Source organism: Sceloporus undulatus, chromosome 6, assembly GCF_019175285.1.
Source record: "Sceloporus undulatus isolate JIND9_A2432 ecotype Alabama chromosome 6, SceUnd_v1.1, whole genome shotgun sequence".
NCBI lineage: Eukaryota > Metazoa > Chordata > Lepidosauria > Squamata > Phrynosomatidae > Sceloporus > Sceloporus undulatus.
Genome location: NC_056527.1, coordinates 161,082,376 through 161,100,944, shown reverse-complemented (window position 1 = coordinate 161,100,944; position 18,569 = coordinate 161,082,376). Strand labels below are relative to the sequence as shown.

At 39.4% G+C, this 18,569-nt stretch overlaps 1 protein-coding gene across 5 annotated transcripts in view; it reads right to left on the bottom strand.

The window, feature by feature from the left end:
- ADAMTSL3 (ADAMTS like 3) overlaps positions 1–18,569 on the bottom strand; it is a 221,016-nt gene that overhangs the window by 94,538 nt on the left and 107,909 nt on the right. For all 5 annotated transcript variants that reach the window (XM_042475404.1, XM_042475402.1, XM_042475403.1 and 2 more), the window contains one exon: positions 17,104–17,340. In XM_042475404.1, coding sequence (XP_042331338.1) covers positions 17,104–17,340 — 237 coding nt within the window. The remainder of the gene's footprint in view (positions 1–17,103; positions 17,341–18,569) is intronic.

Sequence of the window (18,569 nt, the reverse complement as noted above, 5' to 3'; positions counted from 1 at the left end):
TATATTAGACTTATACTTATGTATCTTAAAAGGATGACAGACATGATCTGACAGCATTTTTCAGTATTTGCTTGAGCCATGATAAAAATGGACGATAACCTCAAATTCAGTTCCCAGCAGGAAGAAAGCAAGTTTCATGGCTTGCCCCATATCTTTTCCCCATCACTTCCAGACCATACCCTGATCTGGCTTCATGATGATGGCAACGAGATTTGGCTACATGACAATGTCTGGTCGGCAAGATCAGGGAGGAAGCAGTCAGCTGGTTTTATTTAAGAAAGGGTATCTCATAATAAAATTACCAAAAAAATAGAGTATCACATAAGCCAGCATGGGGAAAAGTACAATACTCCAGATGTTTGTGGAGTGCAGCTCCCATCCATCTTCATCATGCTGGGTAGGGCTGATGACAGTTGTAGTCCAGCAGCTTCCAGGGGACCATCCATTCCCCACTCCTGACAAAAACATTCAGGCATCCTTCTACAACAGAGCATAAATCTATGAAGGGGAATTAATGTAAAGCATCTTCAAGAAGCATTCCTCTTGTTTTAACCTGAATGAGTAACTGGCTTAAATTAATCTGTTCTGATTGCACGAGTAGCAATGGCTTGTACATGTTTACAGGTTATCAAAGTAAGAAAAAATCATCTAAATGATATATTTATTTTATTTCTTCAGAAATAAGAACATCTTATCTCCATTAGTTATTTCATGCTTGGTCTTTTTCACAAAGCTAGTTCTAAATTAAGAGACATATAAGTGATAATGAACTATATCTTCATGTAATCTTTTGGCTTCTGAAAGAGTCTTTAGTTAGGCTGAAATATAGAGACACTATTTATTATATATTGACACAATTATTGATACATGTTTAACATTACACTGTATACTGGGGTCCTTATTATCCACTGGGCTTTGGTTCCAGGATCCCCCATGGATAACAAAATCCATGGATGCTCAAGTCCCATTAAATATAATAGCATAGCAAAATGGTGTTCCTTATATAACATGGAAAATCAAAGTTTTCCATTTGGAATTTATACTTCCTTTCAAGTCGTGGATGCTTAGATCCATGGATAAGGAGGACCAACTGTATTTTGATTCTGATACTTATTGTGCTGCTTTAGGTTTCTAGCAGAAATCTAGTGGAAAAGAGACACATAAATAAACCAGAGGTTAGCAAAAGTAGGTGTAAGTGTGGGAGGAGGAAACAGAATGGTTCTGATCCGTTTTGGAGTGCATGCTACGGGACAGAGATGGGGAGAGCCTCTAGTGTGCCCAAGACCAGTTTACAGTGCTTTATTTTATGCAGATGGCTTTGAAAGTTCCCATAAGGAGCCACTCTTCAGAGAACTGGTTAACAACAACAACATTGTCATGACTTTAAAGTGGGATGTAATTATTTATTAAGGATGCTCGGTTTCAAGAGGAATGCTGAAGGGTGTAGGCCAATTGCTTATCCTTGCGAATTGCCTCAGCTTCACACTCCCTGTCAGCCGGCCAGAAAGGACTAAAGATTTTAATGATTAAGGCATTTGTTCATGTTAATCTACCCCATATTGTTGGCTATTTACTGAGCAAAGGGATCAACTATAAATATTACAAGCAGATTGGGAAAACATCTGCAAGCTTTTAAGGCATATTCAAAAATAATTATAAGTAAGTGATTATATATATATATATATATATATCACACACACACACAGGATTGCCTAAATGAAACAAGTGACAATATAAAACGGGGGTAATGGAAGAATTGGGACTGTATCAAGCTATTAAAACGAACCATAAGAGTGTAACCGAAATAAGTGATAAAAATGTTGTAATGGTCCGATCACAGTAAACTCCCACAAAACAATAAATATTTTTGAGAGAATCAGTGAAGTTGTGACCTTTTATATGTAATGGAGAGTTCAAATTGAAGTATAGATTTTTGTGAGATGGTCGAATGGCCTCTCAAATAAAGTATGCATAGTGTATGTATTGATTAAATAACTGGAAATGCTTCTTTTTTTTTTTAAAAAAAAAGGAAAGATTCTTGGTCTTTGAATGATAGTAGAATTAGTATTTTGTTATAGACTTATATCCATACTTCACTGATGTTTTGATGATAAAAGACAAATAGCAATTATGGCTAAGCACCAGCTGGCTGAGGGATGTTTGGTTAGGTCAGAATGACTGCTCTGCTGAAGTAAAGAGCCTCCAACGATGGAATGGCATGACCATCCTATGGGTTTGCTATGTACTCACAGAAAGCCTTTTCCATAGGTACACATTACGTATATAAAATCATAGAGTTGGAAGAGACCTCAAGGGTCATCAAGTTCAATCCCCTGCCATGCAGGAATACACAATCACAGCACTACATATTCTTGTAGACCAGCTGGTAAAATATGGCTATTTTACAACGCTATTGTTTGTCTATAGAATTGTAGATGGTTTACGGACAATTCTCAATCCTCCTATGTGTCTGCATTAGTCTGCAAAGAAATGACAAGTGGGGTTCTGCCTTGAGGCCAGTGTTATTCAATGTCTTTATAAATGTCTCTGATGCAGGCACAGAAAGGATGCTCATCAGATTTGCTCATGGCATCAAGCTGAGAGGAGCAGCTAACACCTTAGGAAACAAGATGAGCTCAAGTTATTGGAGAACTGTGTCAAAATGAATTTTAACAATTTGTAAAGTTTTATCTTTAGTCAGAAAAGATCAGATGCATAAATACAGGATGGGTGACACCTAGCTTCAAAGCAGTGTGTGTTAAAAAGATGTACAGGTCTTACAGACTTTTAAACATAGGTCAACAGTATAACAGTATGAACTAACTGCATAGCTGGAACTCACAACCTGAGTGAAATCAAATGGAAGAAAATAGTCCAATATCAATCTGATATTGGAGGGGAAGAAGCTAACTTGTAGAAATCGTTCACTTTTTCTGGAAAGCTTCTTCACTTTCACTTCAAAACTTTATCTGAGGTGTTTCTGAGGAAGGTGGTGGTTTTCAGAATCCCCAACACATAAGATGCCACTCAGTTCTACTATATAAAAAGAGATCCACACACACATCTGTCATTAGGGAACATTAATATACATTACAATGATACCAAAGGCTAGATGTCTACCCGCACCTGCTTTTAGAAAGACCTTAAAGACAACCATTCCTCCCCTATGACAAAAATTGAACATAAGGGTTAGTGAGTAGCCCACAATAACACAGAGAAGCAGCGGGGGAAATTATTCCTGATACATTAGAGCTGGTTATGGAACTTCATAAATATTTCACAAAATGTAAATCCAGGAATCACCCAAAAAGTTTCCACAGCTGTTTCTATAGTTCTGCTTCCCTCTCATTTGGATTCAGCAGAGGAATTAGATTTAAATGAAAACCATGAACACAGGATGTTTCATTTCGATCTGTGAAGGTTAATGCAGAACTGGCCACATTCAAGAATGTTCATTTCTTAAGCAGATGGTGAGATTTAAATATCATGAAAAGAAAGTGAGGATGGAGGATGGAGTGGGGGTTAAGAAGAAGACTTTAAAGGACAAGGACCAGAGAAAACACAGAGCACAAACTAAGGTAGATATTGTATTAGGAATAACCTGTAAAGAAGCTTCCTGCTCAAGCTATGCACAAGCCCTCTATGTCGGCACATATGCCAATATTTCTGTACATGCATGCATGCAATGAGGAGTGATTTCCAATACAGCTAAACTGACACATCTCACTCTGGGAGAACCTAATCCATAGCAATGAAAAAATTGGAAGTTGGTATTTCTCCATTGAACCTTCCTGAGTTTTATTATCTTCAGGGGGAGAGCTTTCTCTCCATCCTCCCACTCTCTCAGGCTTGTCTGGTGAGAACATGGCAGTTAATAGGGCACTTGGTTGCTATTCCTAGAGTATGGAATTCTCTCCTCCGAGACGCTCACTTGGCCCCCTTTCTGCTCTTTTTTCACCAACAGCCATTCAAACAGTTCTTTAGTGTTTTAACTGGTGGGGGTAAAGATAGCATTTGTCATTTACATTTCTATACCACTTCTCAGAGAACTCAGCACTCTCTAAGCCATTTAAAATCTGTAAGCTAATTGCCAACAACAAGCTGGGTACTCATTCTACCGACCTACGAAAGGATGGAAGGCTGAGTCAACCTTGGAGCCCTGGGATCCAACTCATAACCTTGTAGTTGCATTACTAGCATTTAACCACTGCACCACCAGGGCTCCCTAAAAGATGTGTCATGGATGTGCTATTTTTTGAAAATATATAGGCCCAAACAGACAGGCCAAAATAAAGCTGCTTCGGGTAACTTTGGAGGTATACAGTTTAAATGATGTATGTGTCCTAAGAGGCCAGAAGCTGCACCAAAGCCATGCTCCAGTCTTAAGGACTGGAGTGCAGCTTCCAGCCTCTTAAGATGCATGTGTCATTTAAACAGCATACCTCCAAAGTGACCTGAAGCAGCTTTACTTTGGCCTGTCTGTTCGGGCTCACATACTGTAGTGTTTTTAATTGTTTTAAATTAATGTTTCAAAAACGATGATTTAATTGAACTGATTGCTTAATGATTTTTAACCTTTTCACCATATATGATTTCAGTTATTTTAATTTATATTGTATATTAACTATATATTGTAAGCTGCTTTGAGTCTCATTTGGCAAAAGGGCAGAATATAAAATAAATAAACAAATAAACAAATGCAGAACACATTTGTGCAGAATGCAGTAGTTTTACAATGGAGTCAAAACTGTGTCTAAGTACATGGAAACTCCTAGATGCAAACAATATATACTCATTAGGGTGTGCTTGGAAACCTCATAAAAAGTACTGCCAAAGGTCTTCCATGTGCCTTTCAGTTAATCAATGAGGTGCGGTGGCTGTGATGTGTCCTGCCCATAGCCTAGACTGTCCTTTCTCTCCTCCAAGGACTGTCTCAGCACTGCTGTTTTCTCCAATGTTGGTGAACACAACCAGGGATTTTCTTTGGCCAGAGGTCCAAAAGACAAGTTGCGCAGAGTTGGAGAACCAAGTGCAAAACTTGGGCCACCCAATCAGAGATTATTAAAGTTATTCTTTTGGATACAACTCCCAGAATCTTCCAGCATGACACATGGAAGACCTCTGGATTGCCACCCTGGGCACTGGGGTTTGGGAACTGCATCTGATGCCTATGTTGCTGCTGCAATACTATTCTCTGGCCACAATTTAGAGCAAGCGACAGCTATCTTGGGACTTAAAGCACCATCAGCACTCCTTCACTGGCCAAGGAGCTACAGGATGCTTAAGAGTGTGGTTTTCAGGTTTGCCTTATGAGTCTTGTAAGAAATCATTAAGATCATCCAGCTGAAGGAAGGGACAAATGTGTTCTAGATAAATAAATAACCTATAGCCCATTCCTCCGTTCTTTTATCTCTCTGTCAATATCTGTGAGAAACAGCTTCTTGGCATGCCTGCAATAGATAAGTGGAAACTTTAAATACAGCTCTGGGAATTTCTTTCACTGTAATGTCAGTAGCTGCCTGAGAATGAAATTTACCATGGGAAATGTATGCTGCATTTTAGTTTCCCATGCATACATGTTTGCTTGCTTTGCTGTAAATCTATCCACTGAAGTCTGATCCTTCTATTCAAAGGGTTCTTCATGCTTCAGTCAACCTGCGTTTGTCAAGGTGTAAAAGATACACCTAATTTCGCATGCAAGGTATGAAGGGAAGCCTACTTCAGACATTCTCCTCCTGTGTAAGGTTTACCTGTGGAAATAAATCCTGGAAATAAATGCGAGAAGAGGAGTGAAAATGAATGCACTTTCTCTAGCTGTCTACTCCTCTCTATTTAATCACCCAATATAAATGGAACAAAATCTCAGTGACATTTTAGAGCCCTAGGAAATCGAGATTCTAAAGTTTCCAAGGGAGCTTCCATGGACAGAGTATTTCCTCTACAAAGAGTTAGCCTATGTGGGAGTTACCCATCTAGTCCAGCCCTCTGCCATGAATACACAAGGAAAACATTCCTGAAAGCTGCCCATCCAACTTGTTTATAGACCTCCAAAGAAAGAGAATCCTCCACCCTCTGAGACAGTCTATTTCATTATCAAAAGGCTTTTAAAGTCAATAAATTCTTCTCAAAATTTAGATGGGACCCCTTTTATCATTTGAATCTACTGGTTTGTGTCCTTGGCTACATCTACACTGCAGAATTAATGAAGTTTGACACTGCTTTAACTGCCATGGCCAAATGCTATGGCACTCTGGTATTTGTAGTTATGTGTGATATTTAGAGATTTAGATATTAGAGAGCTCTGGTGCCACCACAAACTACAAATACTCCATTGGATAGTGCCATGACAGTTAAAGCTGTGTCAAATTGCATTTATTCAACATCGGCAGCCATAGTCTCTGGAGCAGCCGAAAACAGACTTGTTCCATCTTCTACATATAACTCCCTTCATAAATTTAAACATGGCTACCACCCCACCTCTAAATGTTCTCTTCTCCAAGTTAAATATATCCAGCTCCATAAACTGTTCCTTGATCCCCTTCCTCTAAACACATTGCAGCTTATCAATATCCTTCTTGAATTGTGGTGCCTTGAACCGGACATACTTTTCAAGGTGAGGTATACCGTATGACCAAAGCAGAATAGAATGGCAATGCTACTTTCCTTAATCTGGATAGTGTACTCCTGTTGATTCAGGTCAGAACTACATTGGCTTTTTCTATTTTGGCTGCTATATCACATTGCTCTACCAAGAACCCTAGATCTTTGTTATATGGGATTTATTTATTCATTTATATACCACCTTTTTACCAACAATGGGATTCAAGGAGGCTAACAACATAACTAAACTAGTTACTTAACTAGTTACATAACTAGTTACTTTTTAATAATGAAGTAAGAGTTCTAAAAATGAATCTAAAATGGTAACTAACTGGTTGGGGGAAATTGGAGCTTTTAACTATAACTGTTTTCTATTAGAAAGTTACTTCCCAAGCTCTGTAACAATGATCAAAATATATATGGTCAGGATGATGTGCACGCTTGCCTATAGCTGTTAATGAAACACATACAGTAATGAAAACATATATACACAGTAATCAAAGCTCTACTACAGACAGACCTAAACCAAGTCAATCTCTACTATTCAATGAAAATAACATTAAACTAAGAAGAAAACCTAGAGATGGAGTGGGGGAGATATTCAATACACAATTCACTGTGTCTCCAAAACAGAACCCAAAACTCCTTTCCATATTTTTTCATGTTTAATACATTCAGAGATCAACAGCTGAAAATTGCTTCCCAATTCTGTAAAGCAACTTCCATCACATAAAACAAGAATGTTTCAGAAATATTATATTCTCATTAAATAATGTACTGAAGCATGGAGGGGCAAGCTTAGAGATTACAGACCACCCACGAGAGTGCAACTTCTTACAGACCGCTATTATGGATCCAAAAAATATTCAGGGTACAAAACATCCATTGACAAGAGGGTGCTGGGTTGGTCTCTGCTGTGGCACGGCTTATTTTTCTTATTTTCTTTTCAGACTTACACAAATACATAATGAAAAGGACCACGTTACATTATCACCTGCTTTTTCGATTGTGCATGTAACATTGGCGTTTTCGCCCTTCACTCGGCCCATTTGAACCGCACGCTCAGCACCTGAGGTTTCAGAAGCATTTGCAACCTGAAGTCAGTTCACTGAAGTGTGGGCCACACAAGGAGTTCTAAATGAAATCAATATCACTGATGCACGCTGTTTCCGCTTGCAGTGAAAAACCGGCCAAAAGCACAGCCACACATTCTCAAAGTTAAAAGAACAAGAACAATTATAGGAGAACATTCTTAAACTCTGTATAACAGTCCTTTTTTAAAAGCTCGTGCTAGTGATACCACTCTTAAATACATGGCTGGGTTTATTCATCTATTTTTATTTAAAAGATGCAATTTACAAATAATATGAGAAAATATAGGTTAAAAATCAGAAGCATACCCATGTCAATCTGCAATACCAGTATGCAAAGGGATTTTGGGGAGGGTGAAAGGATAAGGTTGCTGAGGTGGAGCCATCACCGGAGGGACTGAGAGATGTAGACTGGGATGTGCAATTTTATGGTGGGATGATCCCATCTGATCTGAGGTCAAAGTGTCAGAGAAACCAAGACTGGAGGGAGTGAAAGTGGAGTTTAGCAAACTGAGTGACCATCATGGTCACAGCCATGAGACCAAGGATTCGCATGATGAAAAACACTAGAACTGATGAGAGGCATAAGAACATGGCGTAAGAATGCTTCCACGTTACCCAAAAATCTATTTAGAATTAAATCCCTTTCAGTTCATTGAGGATTAATCTCAGGTGAGAGTATACGATGGTTGCATCCTTACCCAATAGGCCCATTTTGATATGGAGAGTATGTCAAGAGGTTTGGGATTAGCAAGCTGAGGCTAACAGAACAGATATAATTTAAAGATGCTACCTTAATTATCATGTATTTACCAGTAGTTTTTGCAAGCACGTCTGTGATACATGAACTCAAAACAGACAACAAAATGAATGAGTGCAAATATCACTGTATTTCACTAGCCTGACATCATCATCATCATCATCATCATCATCATTAACCTTTATTTATAAAGCGCAGTAAATTTACACAGCGCTGTACATACAATCTTTTTAATTGGACAGTTCCCTGCCCTCAGGCTTACAATCTAGAAAGTTAAGGATTTAACATGGCAAAGTTAAGGATTTAAACAACTATTAAGGTAAGATAGTGGCAGATATACTAGCTCTATTACATACCCGATCATTTAAACAGGAAATACCATGGATTAAACAGGAGATACTCTGGATTCTGCAGGCAGAACATGTGCTCTGCCTCTGATCTGCAAAGATCATTGAGGACACCATGGCATAACTGGAAATGTGATGTCTTTCAATTAGCTGGTTGTTGGACAGGCTAGTGGAGGGGAAGATGTTGGGGAAACTAGTGAGTATCCATGGCACTTCTTGGGTGAAAGGTGAATCTGTTCACTTTCCTTTCAGAGTCTGGGAGTGGCAAAGAGAAAAACCTTTGGGATAGACCTGGGCTACCTCTCTTCTTGAAGGAGGTGATCTGAGACAACCTCCATCTGCCTTAATAGCCAGATGGCATCAAGCCAAGGTTATGGCATGTACCAGGGACTGGAGTGACTCAGTCATGACATAGCCAAGGGGCTGTGGAAGGACCCCTGCCTCAAAATATCACCACCACTATTTTTGCCCTGCCAATGATCTCATGAAATTTAAATGGCACTTAGTTTACCCAAATACCTGTGTCTGTCTTTCCTTTTCAAATAGGTAAGCAAATTTACTGAAATTCAGCTAACACACAGTGGTCTTTTTGTTTTAAGTTAGACTGCAAATAACTACTCCAGTGCAAGTAAATGAGCTGACAGCCAGTGGGAGTGAATGCAAAAATAGCATCAGCAAGAAGGATTTCGAGATATTAGCTGAGATACAGCTTCCATGATTGGATTTATAAAACACACACAACTGATTATGGGTCCTTGTGGTCACTTTTAAACTTGGTTTCTTTATCTTGGGTCCAAAACACACTGAAGAAATAATCCAGTTTGAGATCACTTTAGCTGCCTTGGCTCAGTGCCAGAAAATCTTGGAAATGATGGTTTATTGGGGCACCAGAGCTCTCTGACAGAGAAGGCTAAATGGCTCACTAAACTACAGTTCCTAGAATTCCCTAACATTGAGCCAAGGCAGTTAAAGCAGTCTCAAACTGGATTATTTCTGCAATGTGTTTGGACCTTAACCACCTTGCATGCTCAGGTGCATATTGTAGCCGGCAATGTTTCAGCTATCTTTTGGACATACCTATATCTGTTTTAACATAGGAACTCTAAATATTTTATTTGGTAACAAGAGTCAGGCAGTGGCAGACAGTCATGATTGAGTAGTCTGGCTGATCTGAGCCTCACTCTCTCCAGAGGCCACCAAAATAACTTTCCCAGAAACTTTCCCCTCCCCTGCAACCCCTTCAGATTCTTCCTCCTCCAGTAGCAAGCAAACTGAGCATCTTGGAGTGTCGTATCCATGCTCTTAATTCCCTCTGATAAGGCCCTTGCTTGCTTTGAGTCCACATGTGAAGTGAGATCCAAGTGACTAAATTAAAAGAGGAACTCTGGAAAGGGCTGCCAAGAAATTTTGCAGAGTATCCCCCAAAATTATTATTAGGGCCTGTGCACACAAATAGGAAGGAGAACACATAGTGCAGTCAGCCTACTGAAGACCCTTGGATGTTATGAAAACAGATGGAAGTGAAATCACGCTTGTGTTTCAAGGCTTGATGAATCGCCGAATGACCGGCCAAAGATTCAGAGAGAAGGAATGAGAAAAAACAGCAGCCACTGGAGGAGAGGCCACACCAGTCTTCTTTCCTCACTAGCAAATACTTTGCTGTTCCCAGGCACAAAGGCAGAGATATCCACATGAGCAGCACGGCATGTTTATTTAGATGAGTTAATTTAAAAACCTTAGCCAAACTCATAGTATCTGCTGCCAACTGGATGTCAGGACTCGGCAGAAGTGCATTTGCAAGCTATAACTCCAGTGGTTCTACATTTCTGTGTGTCTCCAGTTGCTCTCTGTGGCAGCTGGTGGATGCCATGTTTTGTTTTGTGTTTGGAGACTTTTTAAAAAGCAGGAAAGATGATCATGTTGAAGTCTGAAGGCCTCTTGCTAAACCAGGAAATACCAGAATCAAGAACCAAATATAAATTAATTGTTGTTGAATTGTTGTGGCGTGCCATTTTTAAAGATTCAAACTTCATCAGCCAGGCTCAACAGAATAATGAAAGATGTTTTATAACCTGGTACTATTAACTTTGTAGTTTCATAGTGGGAACGACAAACCTTTTGAAATCAGTTCACCAACACTGAGCAAGGCAAATCACAAACGGGTTTAAATGTAAGTGGGAATTGGGCCTTAATGTTTTCTTGCAACAATGAAATTTGCTCATAGCATTATTCCCAATTTACAGAGTTGACTAAATTTGGAAAACTTATATCCATTGATTAAAATGTGTTTATATACATTTTAAAATTTACATATATTTTTGCCATTTTTGTTTTCAAACACAGACATTGTTTGGTGCACACTTTAATAAAACCTGAGGTGAGATGCACATTTCCTTGCAACTCATTGCAGGAGGAGTAAAAATGTTACATGCTACTGAAACTTGAGTCCAATGAAATTTCTTTGATTCACATGGACAGTGTGTAATTTATTGCCAATGTTGCCATGGTCATGAAATAGATGGTATGATCTGATCAGGGAGTCAATTTCAGGACAATGCTGTATTGTCATTCTAAAGTATGTATGTAGGTGTGCATTTATATGCCGTCTTTCTCCCAGCATGGAATCTGGGGCATCTTATAAAAAATGAAAACATTAAAACTTGATAATAAGGTAAAATCCAATTAAATAAATTATCACGTTAAAACACTATTAACTGTTAAAAAGAAAAATACAGGCCGCGTATCCCATAAAAAGCTCCTTGTAACCAATTAATCATTAAATGCCTGTTTGAATGAAAGGGTCTTTGTCCCCAAGTCAAAGGAGAGCAGAGAAGGGGCCAACCTAGCTTCTTGTGGAAGGGAGGGTGAGATGATGAGAAGGCGAGATGATGAGATTTTCTCATTCTTCCTCACCCAAAAGTGGTTATCCTGCAACATGTTGTCATGTAACAGCAAAAGACTTTCTACTAGGAATGTTTCCCACCTCTCAGAAAAATACCTGACAAGCTGCAACAAGCTAGATTACATATTTTTAGTAAGTAGAATTCTATTTCATTCTTGTTGTTATTTGTTGCCAAGTTGCCTCTGACTCTCAGTGACCCTACAAATTGAGAGGTGCCCAGTCATCAACTTGCAAACTCAAGACTGTTACTTCCTTGATATAATCAAACCCTATGGCGCATATATATATATATATATATATATATGTCCCTGGCTTCCACTCCACCAAAAGCATCTAAGGAAGTAGACTGAAGTCTACGAAAGCTCATGCTGCCAATTTCTTCCTTTCAGTTAGTCTCAAAGGTGCTACAAGATCTCTCTACACAATGATTTTACAGACTAACATGGCTAAGTCTTTGAATTCTACCACCTGTAATATGGCCTTCCTCTTTTCCTACTGTCTTGCGCTGCTCCCAGCAATTAATTCCTTTTTACTACAGGAGAGTATCCTAGCTAGCCATCATAGTGTTACAAGACTCTTTCTAAGAACCCTAACACATTCTGTCCTGCCTTGGACCTCATGTAATTTGCCCAGCTGGCTACCAGTTTCAAATTGAAACAGTAGGGACTGGATTTATGCGCTGCTTCAAGTGACATGGAAAATTTTGCCCTCCCCCATTTGTGAAAGATGCTATAAATACAGTAGCAAACATTAAGAAACCACTATTTACCAAATAGCATTTTCCCCTATTCTATAAATGACAGCAAGGAAATGAGGGATTCTCTTCTTAGGTGTGACGTGTTGGCTTTTAGCAGAGGTGGCTGAACTTCTACGTGTTGGAATGATTGGTAGGTAGGAGTGAAAAATACATTAAAATCACATAAAACCTAAAGCAATACATAGTGCAGTTGTCGTAATCCCAATGCTAGCCTTTTGCCAGATGTCTCACTTTTTCCCTGAGAACACACCTACTCCGCTCATCAACCGTGTCAAGTGTTTTTTGCGTTGCGCACGTTCAAGCATTTAATAGAGCAGTAGCTACTTGGTGGAGAGGAGGCTAAGTGCAAAACCATTCCATGTAAAATTATTCCTGTATAAAAACCAAAAGGGAGAGGGGAAAGTCCCTTTGGTGAATGGGGCACCATCAAGGTTGGCAAATTCTAAGTGTGAGTTTCTTCTCTCTCCCCGCCCCCTGCATTTTACATCTGTATGCATGAATAATACTGTATAACATTTTGCATTTCAACATTAATTCAATGCTGCCATTGCAGAAGCAATGCCAAGTCTGAATATCCCTGTAATCCAAGAATCCTGTTCAGCTGAATTTATTGCTTGTCTTCACGCGTGGGTCTGAAACTGAATAAAACAGTCTTTCCATTTATCCCAAATCCTCAGATTACTCAAATATTTTTGATTGTATGTCCTGGGGATAATAATTTACTTTCTGTTTTGCCCTTACCATCTTCAGCCACATTGACCCTCAAACCCACTTCTCATCGGGGAGGGGGGGGGAGCCATTTCATTTTTGTAAATGTACTATTCCATATGTACTATTCCATGTCAGTCTTGTGAATACTCATGAACAATGTCTCTTGAATTATCTGCGATATGCTTCTTTCTGGTGATGAGAAAAATTATATTGCAAAAGTAATGTAATAAGTGGGAATAATGCTACTTTAATAGTGCAACTAGCAGCATTTCCTAGTTTGTATGAAGAGTTATTAAACTATCTTCTCTTTTAATATTCCTGACCACGGGATCACCCCCAATATTTCCCTAGGTTTACTGAAATCAACTCTCTTGAAGTCTAGAGTGTGTATCTGACTATGCTTGGCATCTCCTTTCCACTGTATAACAAACTCCAGGAGAATATAGTCACTTCCAACTAAGGATCCCACCACTTCCACCCCATTAACCAGATCATCACTGTTGGTTAGGATTAGGAATGTGAAATGACATAATTCTTCTTATGCCTGAAGAATGGTGGGCAATAAAATTACTGTTTTCCCCACATGAGAAGTGTGAGACAATTATAATGCCTTGTTCTTCACAATGGGCAGCGATCACCCATTCCAATCGGGGGCAGGAAAATCCTTTTGAAATCCATTGTTCTAAAAGTTTTATTGTTTTACTCCACAAGAACAATTAATTTCAAAAGGAATTTCTCACCCATTTATTTCATTTGCAAATGAACCATCTGAAAATTCTCACGGCTAATCAATCATGGGGCAAATTTCTTGGCTCATGCACAAAACAATTACTAAAAGGGCAAAGAAATCAACAGTTCATATGTTTAGTGAACCATGATGAATGATTGTTACATTCCTAGTTTGGATCAGATCTAAAACAGCTGATCCTCTTGCCTCTTCTACCTTCTGGACAATGAAATTATCTGCAAGGTGACTGAGAAATTTGTTGGAACCTAAATTTTTGGCAGAGTTTGACTTCCAACAAAAGGATGGCTAAAATTCCCTATTATCAATGCATCTATTCTGTCTGAATATGTGGTTATCTCTTCCAGGAAGGCATCATCGAAGTCTTCAGTTTGGTTTGGAGCTCTGTAGTAGACCCACCAACACCACATCCCTGTTATTTCTTCTCCCTCCCCCCCACTTTAACTTTTACCCAGATGCTCTCAATCTGGTTTCCAGGATTAAAGTCATGAATCTGTTCATAGCTGTACACATCTTTAATGCATACTGCTACTCCACTTCTATTCCTGTTTGGTTTATTTCTCCGAAATAGGTTATACACCTCTATTGTTGTGTACCTTCAGTTAATTTCTGATTTATGGCGACCCTAAGGTGGGAGTATCATGGAGTTTTCTTGGCAAGTTTTTTCAGAGGGAATTTTGCCATTGCCATCCTCTGAAGCTGAGACAGTGTGGCTTGTCCAAAGTCACCCAGTGGGTTTACATGGCCAAACTGGGATTTGAAGTCTGGTTTTCAGAGTCCTTGTGATATGTTTCCCCCTCCTGCTTTAGAGGAAGTAGGCCTTAGAGAGACAGGCATATGAAAAGGAGCCCTGCTGGGCTGGAAGCCCTGCTCCCATCCTATGCCAGTCAGATAATTCCCTCCAGACCCAAGACTGTACTGAAAGGATGTCATGGGGATGCAGATGAGAGGGCCAGTTCTTCAGGGAGTATAATTCTCCAGGTCAGGTGAAGAAAGCTTCCAATTAGATAATCTCAGACTCTAGGACAGTGTCAAGTCAAGATGTTGGGGGTCTACATAAAACTCCATAACCTGTGCTATTAGACGATGGCCATCTAGTCCCTAGTAACTAAAAAGTCCTGATGTTGTAACTCTGTGGGCCCTCACTCCCCATACCACTGCTGATGGAGAGAGAGTGGACAGATTGGTTGGAGACAGAGGTCCTTATCTAGTTGGGAAAAGGCAATGCGGACTAGTTGGGGGAAAAATGTCTGATCTGGTAAAAGGCAGTGTGTTCTGGAGCAGTTTCTCTCAACCTTTTGCCCTCCATTTGTTTTGGACTTCAGTTCCCAGAAGTTGCAACCAACTTGACCAACAGTCAGGAATTATGAAAGCTGAAGCCCAAATCATCTAGAAGACCAAAGGTTAGGAAATCACTGTTCTAGAGTGATGGTGGCAGAGCTTGGAAAAGTTACAGCTATGATAGCAGGGGCTTTGTAGAAGCCATTTTCCAATAAAGTATTTTTTTTCCAGCCTCAGGATCGGGGCAAAGAAAGGTAAGAACCAGCAGCCAGGGCTCCCAATCAAGATCGGAAAAGAGCAAATATTTAGTGAAATGAGTGCTTTCATGTGTTGTGCCTGCCTCCAGAAAAGCAGCAGTGAAAGACTGTTTGGGGAGGGAATTGGCACACCTGCACTTCAGTGATGCTGCCTCTGCCATTCGTGGTGAAGAACCTCCTTGGATAAGGTAGGCAGCAAACATTGGTCACCTGCTGGAAGCAACTTCTGTCACCCACTCTATGTAAAAGACATCCAAGTCAGATTGGAGACTCTGCCTGACTTTCTGGATCCTTGGAGCTGGACCATCACTATTCTTTTTCTGGTCCCTCTGCTCTCCATGGTTTTTCTTGCCACTTTCCATTCCATTGAATTCTGGGGGTCTGGATTGCAAATTACCCAAACAGCTCCTTTCTCTCTTAGTGAATTAAAATTAAAATCTTGAGATGAATTTTAAAAGCTTAGTCCTACTGTTTAATGGCATGAGAGATACAGTTTTATGTTCTAAAATCAGGACATAATTACACAGTTATTGTAACAGGAGAATAAGAGATTATACAAAGGGGAATACAATGGCTACGGCAGCCACCAACGAAAAAGCGATTCCTCAAAGCTATGTAAAAATTGCCAAGCTGAGTTAGATGACGAACCCCACCTTTTTCCTGTAGATGATGAACCCCACCTTTTCCCTTTCAAGTGCCTGACTCCTTCTCCTTGTCTCCACCATACAGCGAAGCACAAAATTTTCCAAGTATCCCAGAATATCTCTGGATTCATTTCCACCTCACTTGATGCTTAAAACACCTGCTTCCTGGAACTGCTAATTTTAACATGCACAAGAAAAGAAGCGTATTCGGCAGGAACATCACATAATCACAAGAACTGGTATAGGCCATATGCAGCATTCACCACTTCTTGGGCCTCTGTCAAGTTTGAAATGTTCCCTCCTGGGCAGGACAGGAGAAACACCTATCGCCACAGCTTTTTGAGCAAAAAAGAATAGAGAAGAAAAGAAAGGCTTAAAAGGATACACACTAATAACACTTCTCTTTCACAGGAGGTAGTGAAGAATTACTAGAGATATCTGAACTTTTACTAGAGACAACAACAGTTGTGTGAACAAAACAGAACCTACTGCTGTCATGTTGCTTACTTGATTTCTCAACGCACCAAGTTCAATTCCTGGCATTTCCAGTTTAAATGGTATGATAGCAGGTGATTTAAATTACCTTTGAGAAAGGATACAATTCTTTACTAATTTCATTTTTGAAGGAAGTAAAAAATCATTTTCAGAATTTTCTTCCTCTAGTATGAAAGTCTTCTATTTGCAGTTCAGTTTTATGCCAAATAGGAACAATTGTTTTCTTGTGCAGCAGGGGCTATTTTCTGTGCAAAACTACCACATGCAAATTTTGTACAAGGTAAGTTCCAAACTGCAAAGACTCTCATCAGTTCTGAATTCCTCTTTGTCAGTATTTCCTGGCACATGTTTTTTGACAATTTTGTGAATATTCTTGAATATTTTATTCATTCCTATTTCACTAACTCCAGAAAGCTGCAACCTGTCAGGGTCGACAACAGTAAGATAAAATCACCTGTCTGTACTCTATTCCATGGGTGAGTTCATAGGATCAAATGTACAAAAGGTGCCTACCTGGCATATTCCACTGATGCACATGTCCAGGGATTTAGCATTACAACGAGTCCCATCCAGCACTTTGGGGGCAAGCTCCACTACCAACAGTTGCCCCAAGGCTTGGCATTTCAGGGCACAAGGAGAGCTAGAATCATCATAAACAGGGATCCATTCATAGAAATGTCCTTGGTACTTGACGTCATTGTAGGCTGAACACTGCTGAGATCGGAAATCACCGGCATCTGAAGGGCAGTCCTGAAAGAGGGAAAAACAACAACATTTCCCCCCAAATGAAACACACTTCCTCATAATTGAGGTTGCAATCACATACCCACCAAGTCATTGTTGTTCCTATGTGCCCTCAAGTCGTTTCCATCTTAAAGCAACCCAAAGGTAAACCCATCACTGGGTTATTTCTGCAAGAGGGGGTTTACAGGTGCTGCCTTCTGAGGCTGAGAGAGCATGACTTGTCCAAGGTCATCCGATGGGTTTCTGTGGCCAAAGGGCATTTGACCTTTGGTATCCCAGAATCCAAGTTCAACACTCAAACCATGTTGGATCTCCTATAATCATTGTAAAGTCGAAGGCTTTCATGGCCGGCATCCATAGTTTTTTGTGGATTTTTCGGGCTATGTGGCCATGTTCTAGAAGAGTTTCTTCCTAACGTTTCGCTCTCCTATATTCACTTGCCTTGGAGAGTAAAACCCATTTAACTCAATCCCTATGAGGTTGTGCTATTACACCTTCCCAGATTAAATTGACTTGTCAGTTTTGCAAATGTTTACTACAGATTTTTTTTAGCACAGTTCTCAGAAGCTGGAGCCGCAAAAAGTAAGTTCTCTAAGCTCTGACATTTGTGGAAGACACATAGCAAGCATAATGATATCTTCACTATTGAAGTAATATTCCAGCACCGATTCAAGTGGCTCCAGCATGTAGTGTGGGGAAAGATATCATCTTATCTTTTGCCTCATATAGGAAAACATGTTGGGCTCCTTTTGTGCCTGCTACACGTCCATGCAATTTAAAAAAATAACAATGAAGTATACATTTGAGTTTTACAAACATCATTTTTATCTCTATGCAACTGACAGGTTAATCAATCCATCAACCAAAACTAACATAACTAAATATTTTAAACTGTGTTGGAGTCCTAATAAAACTAACAAGCAAAGGCTAGTCTCAGGTTGCAGGTTGGGATTAAAGACAGATCCCTGTTTTGAAAAAGTTCTCGTATTTTGGTACAATATAGCAAAACTAGTTTTGCTTAACTGTTAACCAAAAAGTAATGCTGCGAGATCGTAAGGTTCAAAAGGCACAAGAATAAGAAGTATTAATAAAAGTTTCAGTTTATTGCAGGGGTGGTGCTAATGTGGATTAATACACATATATTTAATATACATATATTAAATACATATACACACATATATTTAATATACATATATTAAATACATATACACACATATATTTAATATACATATATT